Source organism: Mchenga conophoros, linkage group LG14 (genome assembly GCF_057382185.1).
Source record: "Mchenga conophoros isolate Kocher_MC1m ecotype Shallow Benthic linkage group LG14, M_conophoros_male_GT1.1, whole genome shotgun sequence".
NCBI classification, from domain to species: domain Eukaryota; kingdom Metazoa; phylum Chordata; class Actinopteri; order Cichliformes; family Cichlidae; genus Mchenga; species Mchenga conophoros.
In genome coordinates this window covers 25,548,353-25,561,587 of record NC_140539.1, presented here as the reverse complement: position 1 = coordinate 25,561,587, position 13,235 = coordinate 25,548,353, and the positions used below count along the sequence as shown (strand labels likewise).

The following is a 13,235-nucleotide window of genomic DNA, read 5'->3' as shown; positions in this document are numbered from 1 at the left end:
GTGATATACTAAAACAGTAAATTCTCTGGGAATATTACATTTCAGACCACCAACGTCACAGAGGCATCATGGGTATCATTTACAAAGGTTTTATCCTGATTTCTGTATGTTGAGTACAGTTATTTAATTTAAATGCCGGAATGCATTTCAAACATTTACTCTCAAAATCCTAAAATCAATGTTGTATTTGACATTTGAAATTACAGATTAAGCTATTAAGCTTCATGAAAGTTTGATTCTTGCAACATTTAATTACTGGAACATTTTGTCATTGGTGAAGATGGTGTTAGTGCTAGCAAATCAAGTACAATTAACCAGGAGCCAAAGTAAGGATCAAGTAAATTTATTGTCATATAGCTTTAAAAAAAAATGCACCTAACAAAGGAAACCCAGGACAAATAATAGAAACTGTTATATTGACAATTGAGCAAGTGGAGCTGTTTGAGGAAATAAGCTAGCTTTGTCTGTTAACTTGAAATGTTGCAATGTGTTTTTTTTTTTACCAACAATGTTGGTAAGAAAAAAAAAAAGAAGCTAAAAATCAATGAAGACATACTGTGCCCAGTTTCATACACATTTCAAAACTTTCAGACCAGAAAGGCATAGTGTTAACTTCAGCTTGTTATTTGGATATCTCCCATATGTACAGAAGTCACAGAGGTGGTGTCACTCAAGAGAGAGGAAACAGTAATGCTCTAATGACAGGTGATCAGTCTAAAGTCACCTCACCATTGCTAAAAGAAAAAGCAACTCAACTTCTTGTGTATGTTAGAGATAAAAACAAAAGTCAAAGACAAACAAACAACTGTCATAAAAACACAATCAGACGTGCATAGAAAGCCAAATTACCAACTCTTTAATCGCACCTACATACTGTTCACCAAACTGGCAAATGGTCTTGTACTTACAACTCCAGCTAAGTGCCCTAGTCTTTGAACCATTGCTTATTGCGTATGAAGCAAAAACAACTCTACATGCTACATTCCTGATATGGCGACTTTATATTTATGACTCTATGTTCCCAAATGAGAGCACTTTCTGGTTTTCCAAATGTAAAGTAGTTTATTTACATAATGTACTACCATAAAAAATTATCAGCTCATATTATAGGAAGTGAGACTTGTAATAATCGGTAAAGGTTAAGGCTCCAGATATTTTTCCTCTTTTTTGCCATATTGCTTCTTTACACTGAGCTAAGCTTTATAGCAAAAATGTGTTTATGCGTATGGCGAAGCTTTTCTTTGCAGCATGCTCTTTATATACAGATGCCAATATTCTTCATGGAATGTGGATTATTTTATTTCACTGCCTGTAGCCTTGAAATGAAAATATTTTAAAGCACAAAGCAAGTAGATGAGTTTCTGATGAGGATTTGAAGTTGTTTTTTTCCCCCTTTTATTAGATTAAAATGCCATTCATTCTGCAGTTTAAATTAAGGGTATTGCCATAAGCAACTCTATGTGCACCATTTACATGTAAGGGATACACAACAAAAGGAGTCATTCTTTTTTGTTTTAAACATGTTGTGATTATGCAAGCCAGTGTTTTTGATATTTTCTAACATCACCTCAGGCTTCAGTGACCTGCAGCTTGGATAAATGTTAACTTTGGCTAAACAGACTGTTGTGAAAATTCTTTTCTGCTGTGTCAAAACTTACACTGGATTCTTTAAACCTCTAATGGAATATTTCAGAATTCTCAGTGGTATGCATTACTAATTAAAGCCATAAGATCAAACTAGATATGAGGTGTTGTGGATGGAAAACCATAACAGGCCAAAGAAAGTCCACAGATATTTTTACCCTCATATTTGCCTGTTGAGCCAAACACAACACTATTATTGTACTTTTGTGATGCCGTCATGTGTTGTGCTGCATTCAAGCCACCCTATTTGGAAAGAAAATGTTCTATCCTCTCAAAATTTTGCTCCCTACTCCTATCAATTGCAACAAAACGTACAAGTTTCTCAATAAATACACACAAAAACAGAAAAGGAGACACGGCCAAGAAACAAAAGTCTACACCCAATCAAAACATTCTTGCATTGTGAAGAAATGCTGGAATAACTACTACTGATCCTCAACCTTTTACAAGTTTTCCTTGAGCCATTTAATATAGTTGTCTGTCATGCGACGTGCAATCAGGAAGTCAGTTGGCCACACGGTGAACATCAATGCTCCGTGAAATCCTGTGTCATAATGTTCATGTGTCACCTCAACGCCAGCAGCACGGAGCCGTGTGGCATACATGATCCCATCATCTCGGAGAACATCATACTCGCACGTCAGAATGTAGGCCTTCGGCAAAGAGCGTAAAGCTGCGTCAGGAACAAGCAGAGGCGACGCCCTCGGATCAGCAAGAGATCGAGATGGTCCATCCATTGCAACTGTTCCCTCGGTAACTGCGGGAGCACTGTAGTTGTACTTCCTATGATACGTTTCTGGCAGAAAAGCACTCCAGTTGACAAACTTCAGCAGGCTTGAAGACTCTGGGTTGTTGTGGGTGTTGGCCATCATTGCTCTAAAAAAAGCTTTGTCGCTGGTGAAGTACTCACTCCAGAAACGCACCATAAGAGTGCGGGGCAGAATGGGCATGTACTGATTCTGCTGATATGAAGGTGTGTAAAGGTCCAGAGCCTGCAGCACAGGATAGATGAGTGCTTGGGCCTTTAACTGAATCTGCTGAGTCGGCTCCTTTTGTAACTGTTTTGACAGAAAGAGAGAACGAAAAAAGGATTAAAATGTTAGCCCAGAAATGCATGTGTCATTGTGGTTGACTCAGTTCACTTCAGTATTTTCTGTTGGGCTTCAAGTGTAATGACCTGTTAACTTCAGTGTTGTAATACCTACAAACCTAAATAGCGGAAGTAGCAAGCATGTTGGATTAACACAGCTGCCCACAAAAACAGGTCCTTGACCAGCCTTCATGCCTTTCAAAGAAATAACACTTCTGTTATTTATAAGCCTAAGAGCCATTTTTGATAATACAGTTTCACACTCAGTGCTTTTTCTATACTTAAGCACCTTCGCATACACACTCACTCAGGGTTCAGTTTCTTGCCCGGAGATACTTTGAGTGGCATTTCAAAGTAACTTGGTATTGAGCCACCACGCTACAGCCGCCCAAAAGACACTGCTTTGCAGCGGACGCATTAGATGTAACAGTTCTTATTTATCAGTTAACCACTTCAATTGTTTTTAAAGGCCAAATGATATACAGGGTACAGGTCGTATGATGGTTGTATTTTAGGTGTTTTTAAGAACCAAGGTTCCTTGGTTGTTTTTTCCTAAAAACAAAACAGTGATGGTATTTGTAAGGTATGTGAACTGTACGAAAGTTGAAATAAAGTATCTAAGAATTGATTCGCAATTGTCAGGGTTCCTGGGTCGGTGACCCAGTGTTTTCAGTTTTGTTCATGTTCAGTTTATTTTGCCACTTCCATGTGCTCACTTCCTGCTTTTCCTGTGTCAGCTCGTCTAGTGTCATTAGCCAGATTATGTTCAGGTGTGTACTCATCGGTCTCTCATTATCATCCTCATCAGTCTGTGTATTTAAGCCCTCTGTTTCTACTCGTTCACTGTCATGTCATTGATGTTATGTTGTCCTTCCTGTGTGTTCCCTCAGTTCAGTCCGCCATTCAGTTGTCCAGTCAGTGTCCGTTCACCCACTCCTTATAATAAACCTCACCTACCTGCCAGTCCTGTATTTGGGTTCCTTCTTCCTCGCCTCCACGCAACGCCTGACAGAATGACACGACCCGTGCCATGAAGACACGATTGGAACCCAGCGGACTCGGACCTCTACGAGCGGCAGGAGGTAGCGCTCTCCTTGTGGGCGGAAAAGCTCAAGGAGAGACAGCGGCTCTTCGCGGAGCGAGAGCACGTCTTCGAGGGTACTCGCTTGGCTCTGGGCGGGCCTCGGAGACGCCGCGTTCACCCACCTGCTACCTCCCATGCACCGGAGCATCTGCCGCGGAGTGTGGGCGTTTCACGCCGCGCTTCGGCCGCTCCCTCTCTCGCCACTCCGCTCCTCGTTCACACACCCGCCGCCTCATTTGCCGGACCTCCACCATTGCCACGGCACAGCGGCTACGCCTCCCACCTCGGGTCAACGGAGGCTACCGCGCCAGAGGCTCTGCTGTTTACCCCGGCCGCTTCCTCTTCCCGGAGAAAGCGGCGCACACGCCGCCATAAAACTGACTACTTTCAGCCACTCCCGATGGTGAGCTCCAGTGCCTGTTTTTCGCACTCACCATCTGATTATTCACTTAAAACGCACAATAGACTCACTTCTGATTCATGGGGAGTCTCCCTCCTAGACGAGGACGTGGACTGGGAAGAGTTTTTCTGCTCTGCTCCAAAGACTGTAAATAGTGGTGGCAGAAAAACCAGAACAATCCCCAATAAACCTGCCAGTAACACACACACCGTCACTATTTCCACACCCGTTACTCAGCCATTTCCCACCAGATTCGGCCTTCCCCTTCAGCCGTTTCACCTCCTCTGATGGCTAGGGCCCAGTCTACACCCACACCAGTGCCAGCTCCCAGGAGGAGGGCAGCTGCGACCCAGTCTACCTCCACACCCGCTTCTGTTTCTCAGGTGGGGGTGAGTGGTGTCCAGCCACCTCCCGTGCCTGTCCCAGCACCCAGGCTGAGGGCAGCCCGAATCCAACCTGACCATCCCAGAGGCCCAGCCGAAGCTCTCCAGCCAGTGCCCTCATGCTCCGGAGGCTCGGAAGAGCTAGCCTGCTTACTCATCAGCCCACCACTTCATCCACCACCTGATCCAGCCTTTCACGCACTAGCTTTATCCCTGGTTAGGCTGGCTGAAGTGTCCCCTGCTCAGGCACCAGCTTTACTAGCCCAGGCTATAGCTTTATCTCCCTCATTAGCTCAGTCTATAGCTCAGCCATCAGCTGTACCAACCTCAGCTCAGCCATTAGCCTCACCGACCTCTGTTTATCCGTTAGTCTCCTCAGTCCAGTCAGTTCACTCACCTGCCCTCCAGTCCCCTGTAGTTCAGTCTCCTCCTGTCCTCCAGTCTGCTCCTGTCCAGTCTGTAGTCCAGTCAGTCCAGTCTGCTCCTGTCCAGTCTGTAGTCCAGTCGCCTCCTGTCTCCCAGTCGCCCGTCCACCATCCCGTTCAGTTCCCGGACCTGCAGCCACAGCACCCAGAGCCAGCTGTGAGCTCTCCCGCTCTTCAGCCAGGGGTTTCCGCGCCCGCTGGCCCGGCCGCTCCTCAGCCAGAGGCTTCTGCGCCGCCTGGTCCGGCATCAGACTCAGCCGCTGCCTCGCCTGGTCCGGCCTCGGCTTCTGCTTTGCCTGGTCCTGCGGCTGCCGCGTCGTCGCGCCAGCCATGTTCTGGACGTCATCGCCGGCGTCTTCCTTGCGGCCGCCCACCGGACCTGCTCAGTGGCCGTCATCGCCGGCATCTTCCTCGCGGCCGCCCACCGGACCTGCTCAGTGGCCGCCGCCGCCTTCCTCGCGGCCACCCACCAGAACAGTCTCATCTCGACAGCTGCGGCCACCCACCGGAACAGTCTCATCTCGACCGCCGCGGCCACCCGCCGCGGCCACCCACCGGACCGGCTTAGTGGTCGCTGCCGCCTTCCACGTGGCCGCCCATCTGAACTGTCTCGTCTCGGCCACGGGCCACGTGGCCGCCCACCGGTGCTGTCTCGGTGTGGCCTCCGAGACAGTAAATAAATACAGTTTTTAAAACAGTTGAAATTCCCATAAATGTTAACAGCACAGTTAACCTTCAATCAGGTTGGAGGTAGAGCATGTGACAGCCTGTGGGTAGAAACCTTTGAGTCTGTTTGCCTTTGATCTGATCGACCTGTAGTGTTTACCAGAGGGGAGGATGGAAAAAAACGTGAGTGTCCAGGGTGCGAGGGGTCCTTGATGATGATACTGGCTTTCACTGAAGTCTGCCAGTATAAATTTCTCTGAGGGGGGTTAGTGAAGTGCCAATTGCCCGCTCTTCCGCCATCACCACCTGCTGCAGTTTCCTCTTATCCTCCACAGTACAGCAGTAGGTCAGAAGGCTCTCGATGGTGAGCGGTAGAAGATCTCAGATCGCTTTGTTCTTCTGAAGTCGATTACCATCTCCTTGGTCTTGGCTGTGTTCAGATGTAGGTTCTTGATATAAGGCTCATTTGTGCTGGAGGTTTCTTTCTGTTAAAAGTTTTCTTTTTCTTCCCACTGTTGCCAAAGTGCTTGCTCGTAGGGGGTTATATGATTGCTGAGTTATTCTCTGTTTTCTTTGTATTAGTGAACTTACCTTACAATATAAAGCTCCTTGTTGTGATTTGGCACTATCTATATATATATATATATATATATATATATATATATATATATATATATATATATATATTAGGGGTGCAACGATACACAAAATTCACGGTTCGGTTCGATACTTTGGTGTCACGGTTCGATATTTTTTCGATACAAAAAAAATGTTCATGCCTTTTTAATTTTTCATTTATTAAAATTATAAATTTATATTTTAACTCAAAAGTACAGTTTTTAAATTTAACCCTAACCCTTGTGCGTGTTTTTTATTTTGACAGCGAATGCGCACCTGCGGACCACTTATGTGCAGCCCTGGTTATATAGTTCGTCATATTGCAGCCACAGAAATTATTTTGTCCATGAAACCATAAAGCTGCACTTTCTTTTTGCCTTATAGTCTGATTTGTCATAACTTCTCCGTTTTGTGGTAAGCTTTTCTTTGGCTGTCACTTCTTCACCCTGACCTGTCTTATTTGGCTCAGCAGAACTAAAATATATATATACTGCTGCTTTTACACACGCACTCACATAAGCTCAGCGATTCTCTGCGCGATCAACCTCTCACATGTTTAAGCAAAAAAACAAGCGCAAATTCAAATGCGATTTCAATATGTCACATATTGACAGTGGCTCACAGATGCCAATGACATAATTACCCAGCTACATTTCTGAAAGAATGCAAAAGCATTGACATATATTTTTCCTACAATAGCCCGACGGGCAGGGCAGAGATAGATTTTGGTAGCCCGACTGAAAAAAATCGCTAGCCCCAGGACGTCGGGCTAGCGATATTGCAAGCCCTGTATCTGATTGAGGAATCACTCAAGAGAGTTTATTACAGAGAAATGTCTCTTTCCAAAATAAAAGCTATACTATCCGCTTCTTCTGGGCTATATTCTCAGCAGCATAAGGAGAATCACGTGCTAACAGCTGTCTAAATGACTCGGCTAAAGTTAGTAGCATGCTTGTTGTTTTTGTCTTTGCACTAGGATGATGTCGGCGTAAATGTGGAGTCATATTCGTTGTGTTCCCACTAGTGCTTTCAGGTTAATCTCGTTGAAATGACCTTAACGCCACAACACGGCAAATCTCCGTTAACGAGCTACCGCCGATCGCCCCGTGTGTGGGGCTAGACGGCCAACACGTTAAGGAGCTAACTGCGCTAACACACTAGCTCCCACCCATGTAATTGAGCATTGCATGGCACATCCAACATACTGTTTTACTTTAGTCCATGACTCGCTTACCTTCAGGGTCATACGTCACATGAAAACCAAAATAATTCCAAACGCCAGATCTGAATGAGGGTGGGGGAGGTCCATGTGTCTTGCTAGCTTGCCCTGCGCTCTTCCTTCTGACTATGCTGTCTGTGTTGAGCGCTCAGTGGATCTGCGCTCGACAGTGCAGCCTAGGCGGAGTAGTCGAACGCAGATTCACTGAGCGCTCAACACAGACAGCATCGTCGGAAGGAAAGTTGATAAAATAAATTACAAATGTTGTATTGTTCGATACATATGCGTACCGAACCGAAAGCACTGTATCGAACGGTTCAATATCGATACGAATATCGTTGCACCCCTAAAATATATATATATATATATATATATAATTGAAAAACTTGAATTGAATATAAAGATGCCAATACTTAGATCGAAGACAGGAACAGTCTTCTGTTTCAGGGTAAGAGAATACTATTTATCACACAGTCACTCAATAACCTATTCTTCTGCCACCTCATGAACAGGAAAACAGATTCGATGTTAGAAACAAAAGTAAAAAAAAAAACAGTACCTGTTGGGTGACTGCAGCTGCCAGGTTCCCCCCAGCACTATCCCCAGACACAGCAATGCGTCCAGGGTGCACATAATACTGGGCCAGCACCCCCTTCTGGAGGAAATGTTTGACCACACGGTAAACATCCTCATAGGGGATTGGGAAGTGGTGCGCTGGAGCAAGGCGATACCTGAGCAGAGTTAACTATTTAAGTCATGTTTACAGACAATATTTCAGCAAACAAAACACGTTGGAAAAAAAATTTAATTATTTTTTTAAGACAAACAGACATCTTTTAAACTGAATAGGCAATAAAGAGACAGAGTATAGAAAGGTTATAAAAATGAAACGAACTTATTGCCATTTAGTTATTAACTTGAACTATAACTTACATAATGTGCAATGGATATAATATTTATGTAATGAAAAACTCAAGGAAAAGGAAAAATAATAATAAAAAAAGTATATATCTGGTTGCATAAGCGTGCACAGTGTGGAGATACAGAAATTCTTTTATTGCTGCCATATAATCTGCATCATTATAATTGCATTAATAACATTCTTTACAGCATTATTTCATCTAATATTTCTGACAGTATTGATACTGCATTACAGTTGTTTATTGAAGATGTCCATTTGAGGATCCTTCCATTGTGTTAACTTTTATTACAAGTACGGTTAGAAGTATTTTATACACATTGCATATCTGTGCTTATTTTGAGTTGATGTTCGGTTCATTAAGGCTCTTAAGCTTCACTGGCGTGACTGTCCAGGTGATACATGCTGAGGGAAACTAGAACATAGAAGGATAACTGCAATGCATGCTTACAGTACATATAATACATATAATCTAGGAATGTGTCCGGCCTGAGGCCTTAACTCATTTGGTGTCTTACTATATTTTATTCTACTTGGTAACAGATGATCAGAGTCGATAATTAGCCTCAGAGACCCTGAGGGCTTGAAGTTTATTACCTTGTATGGAAGGTGTTATAGAAAAGAGAAGTTCTATGTCTGCTTATAGCTATTAAAAATGTACGATTAACTGTGACTAATGTCTGGAACCTATTTTAATCTGTCATTGACGCCATGGGGGGGCGTGTACCCACAACATGTATTTTGGTCAGAAGACATATGTTGATGTTTTCTCCGGGCTGTTAATAAACTCAACGTTTGATTGCACTTTTCTGGGGCCTCCGTGGTTTGTGACACTGCTCTACATTGATTGATTTCGCGACAACAGCCAGCTATAAATAGCCCATGTCCAGAATCAAACAATCACTTCACAACTACAGCTGCTGCAAACTGCTTCTACGATGCTGAAATATGGTTGACACAATAAACGGTTTTGTTTTGCTCTGACCTTTGCAGTGCTGGTGTCATCTCTACAAGTATTTTAATCTATTTGCCAAATGTTACGCATGGCTGACCCTGAGACTCACTAATGCTTCAATTACGCATTGAACCACTGGCAAAAAGCAGAAAGGAATTCAGATGAGCCAGATAAGGAAATACCCTACACACCCCAAACCCATACGCTGTCCACTTTACTACACAGTGGGTTGGTTTCATGACTATGAAAATCTACATTTTAAGAGGTAGAAATACCCATATCTAAAAAGATGTTTAAAAGGTGAAAAAAATTATTTAGCGGATAATGTTAGTATTAGCAAACACACACACAGACAAGGAGCCGGGTGTGCCAAAGAATAGCAGTGGAAGTGCTATGATGGGGAAAAGGCTTACAGAGTCCCAAACAAAAAGAAAAATGGAGAGCTTAACAGCATCATCACTTCAATCTAGCCTGTGACTAATGAGGGATGACGGGGACGTGACAAAAGAAAATTGTGTATGAGCAACAGGGGAAAAGTCGGGGGAAGAGGATGAGATCTATTAATACCACAAACAAAAAAGAATTTAAATAATGCCATAAAAAACAAAAAATACTGCTTCAGCAATACCTCTTTTTTCACAACAATATACATGACTATAAAATACGAAATACTTACTCCACTGAAAGAACCACAGCATCGAGCTCAGTGACGACTTTTCTGGCCAGGAGATCATATGGACTCATTCCTAAGTAGATAGTAGAAAAGCAGGATGAAAAAGACTTAAGTAATACAATACATCGCATTAAATTTCATAAATTTGATGCTACAGTAAGAGAGATGAACCTGGCATTCAGCTTAGCAATACTTCCTGGAAAGATTCATGTTACTGTAATTGTGAAAGGCCTTTAACAGATTGCACGAGCAGCTTGAGATGTGTCAAACTGCATGTCTCGTCTTTGGATTAGCAAGGGTAACCACCCCCTGAGGTCCCCACCGATCTTGCAGAAGGCATGTTATTTCCTCAGGAAACTGAAAGCTTTGTGATTTGTGATTCACAGTTTGTTCATTATTTATGATCCTGTCACAGTCCAGCCACTGGGAGTCGATATGAAGCTGTAATGTCATGAACCGCAATCAATCAATCAGAGAATATCACCACTACTCTCTTGAAATAACAATGGTAATATTCTGAGATGAACACACAATGTGTTCATCTTTCAGTTCACCTTTAAAAGCCACAGAGTCATTATTCAGTGTGATAAAGGAGAACAGAGCCCAGCCCAACTACTTACTGGAACTCCCCAGACACCATCCTCCACCGTGCAGGTATATGATTGCTCTCCTGAGGTCTGTGTCACTACCTCGGTGCTTTGGCTGATATAACACCACCTCTACTCCATCAAACTTTTCTTCTGTCACCTTGACATGCTCATCAGAAACAGGTGCAATCTTCTCTAAAAGAGTAATGAAGTACATTACCCCCATGTAGTCCTTCAGGCCCAGTAATTCGCTTATGTCTGCCTGGAAATGGAGAAAGGCAAATGTAAGGTGTAGAGAAAAACACATCACATAATTTGTTAGTGTTTGTGAAACATGACCCATCTCTGCTACCTTTTGTACAAATGATAATGTTAGGATAAACAGGCTTATACTATGTACACTTATGCCAGCCTAACATCCATAATATTCAAAACAGAAAAGGTCAAATATGCCAAACTTGTGACCATGATAAGGAGGAAGCGAGAGAAACAAGGAGTCACAAGAACGCTGTCTGGCAAAATGTCAAGTCCCCTAAAGTTAACCGTTGAAAGAAGTCATATCTAAATGAAATAAAAGCATGACTGGTACTCCATTATGTCTGCTTGCTGAAGCAGTAGAAAGCTGGCTTCAGGGTAATCAGCTGATGTGCCCACAATAACCTAATCAGAGTCATCTAGGACGAGTACCATCAGGGGCTCCTGTCAGGCAGTAGTTTTATTAAAAAAAAACAAAGAAAAAAAAAGAAAGAAAAAAAAACACAAGAGGGGTCCCTTTCTTGACATTACAAAGACCAAAGTGATGTGTACTAAACATTTTAGTATTAAATCAAAATTCAGGATTTTGTTACAAAATGGTCATTACATCTCCAAAACAGATGATTTTTTGTAACTCTCATGTTCTCATGTTAAAAGGGAAAAATGAGATACCACTATCTCTAGTTTAATAACAGAATTGTCCTGTGGTGTTCGAGGTAGTAGACTGCACCTTTTTTCTAACTGCATAATAATCAATATTAAAAACAAGTGCAGCACTAAGATTTACTTAATACTTAGGATGTTAATAAGAAAAAAAGGTGTTCCAAAATAAATCCACTAACCATTATATTAAAACTACACTACTACTGATGATATGGTGCAACACTAATCTATGCAAACCGCATTTGAAGACAATAAAAAAAAAATCCACCTCTATTAGCCGTAGCACAATGGGCTACAGTAAACCACGGGCGTCTTATCCGTCATAAACGCAGACGGGTTCCCTTGATAGGTTCTATTATTAGAACAGGTGAGCAGGACTATACAAAACATGGATTAGCATTTGACATAATCTGGTGTAACCAGCATGTGCATCTACATCAGCAAAAAAACAAAACGTTTAACCTGCCACCTTAGCTGCTCAGAGAACAAAGGCAGTTTACCTACCGTTTCTCAGCTTATGGCTACATGACATACATACAGTGCATTAAAGTGATCAGAAAGGTGTGTTCATACATCCACAATACTGAAGAGCCTACACTCTTTGGGCTTGTATTTCAGTAACAGCAGAGCAGATTATCAAGATAGACGGCAAGAATAGTTCTTTTATTTTTTATTTTTCTTACCAGATGGCTGAGACTTCTAAAGAAAGAGTTGGTCAGCATGAGTTTCCATCTCTCTTCTATCTCCTCGGGAATGGGCTCGTAAACGTAATAAGCGGTGAAAGAGCAGAAAGCGACGAATAAAATTATGCTTCCCAGCCTCATTTTCCAGCGTGGGTCCCTGGCCACAAACTGCGGGGTGCAAAACAAACGGGCTGTTGCGCTTGTTTTAAGTCACTTCGCTTCGCGACTAAGCTTACTCGCGGAATCAATTCTTGGATCCACGCGAGCTAAATTCTACAGCGAGCGCTCGGTGTCATTTTGTGGTCATCTGTGCGCAAATTCTGAGCTTTTCTCGATGCTCCAGTGGGCTCCTTAGTGCGTGTCTGTCTCGTGGAGCAGCAGAATTAATTGAAGTGTCAGTGATATGGAGACAGGAGCGCGCACGCTGTGTGCTCACGAGGCAGGAACCGTCCCACCTTGGCCTACAACTCAAATTCCTCAGGTGCCTTCTAATCGCTAGATTACACGGGGCGCGCGACTAAACTTTATGCTAAGATGCACCTGATGCACGAATGTCGTGGCTTGTACCTCAAACATGGCTGGTGGATTCAGATTTCCCCTTTTTTTTTCATTTTCCCTTTCACTCTTTCCATTCCCCGGCTACAAGTTTTCCAGTTGACTTTATATGAGGAGAAAGTCTGTGTAGCTTCTATATGGACACAGCTAAAGTCTGTTGCAGATTTGGTTGCAAGGCTGTCCAAGCTAATTATATAATTGGTGACGGAGCCAACTCTGATGTCTGCTTTCTTGGTAGGACTGTCAAAAGCAACATGACTCTCTGATGCACTCACGTTTGCAAACGCTGCAGGAGGGACGATTTGGTGCTTGCTGCAGCAATGGGAAGAAAAATGTGCAGATGCAGGACTTTTTGGTTTAGTTTATCTTATTTTCATGGGTATATCTTTGTGTAGAAAAAGTGACAAACTGGTTCA

The 13,235-nt window shown here is 43.0% G+C and overlaps 1 protein-coding gene across 1 annotated transcript; it reads right to left on the bottom strand.

Annotated features, from left to right (window-relative positions):
• Positions 1 to 327: 327 nt before the first annotated feature.
• Positions 328 to 12,896, bottom strand: aadac (arylacetamide deacetylase). Its single transcript, XM_085243610.1, has 5 exons — positions 12,265 to 12,896; positions 10,697 to 10,925; positions 10,080 to 10,149; positions 8,089 to 8,260; positions 328 to 2,702 (listed from the first exon to the last, which is right to left on the bottom strand). The coding sequence occupies exons 1-5, from the start codon at positions 12,403 to 12,405 to the stop codon at positions 2,088 to 2,090; spliced, it is 1,227 nt and encodes a 408-aa protein (XP_085099736.1). The 5' UTR covers positions 12,406 to 12,896; the 3' UTR covers positions 328 to 2,087.
• Between the last annotated feature and the right edge of the window lie 339 nt (positions 12,897 to 13,235).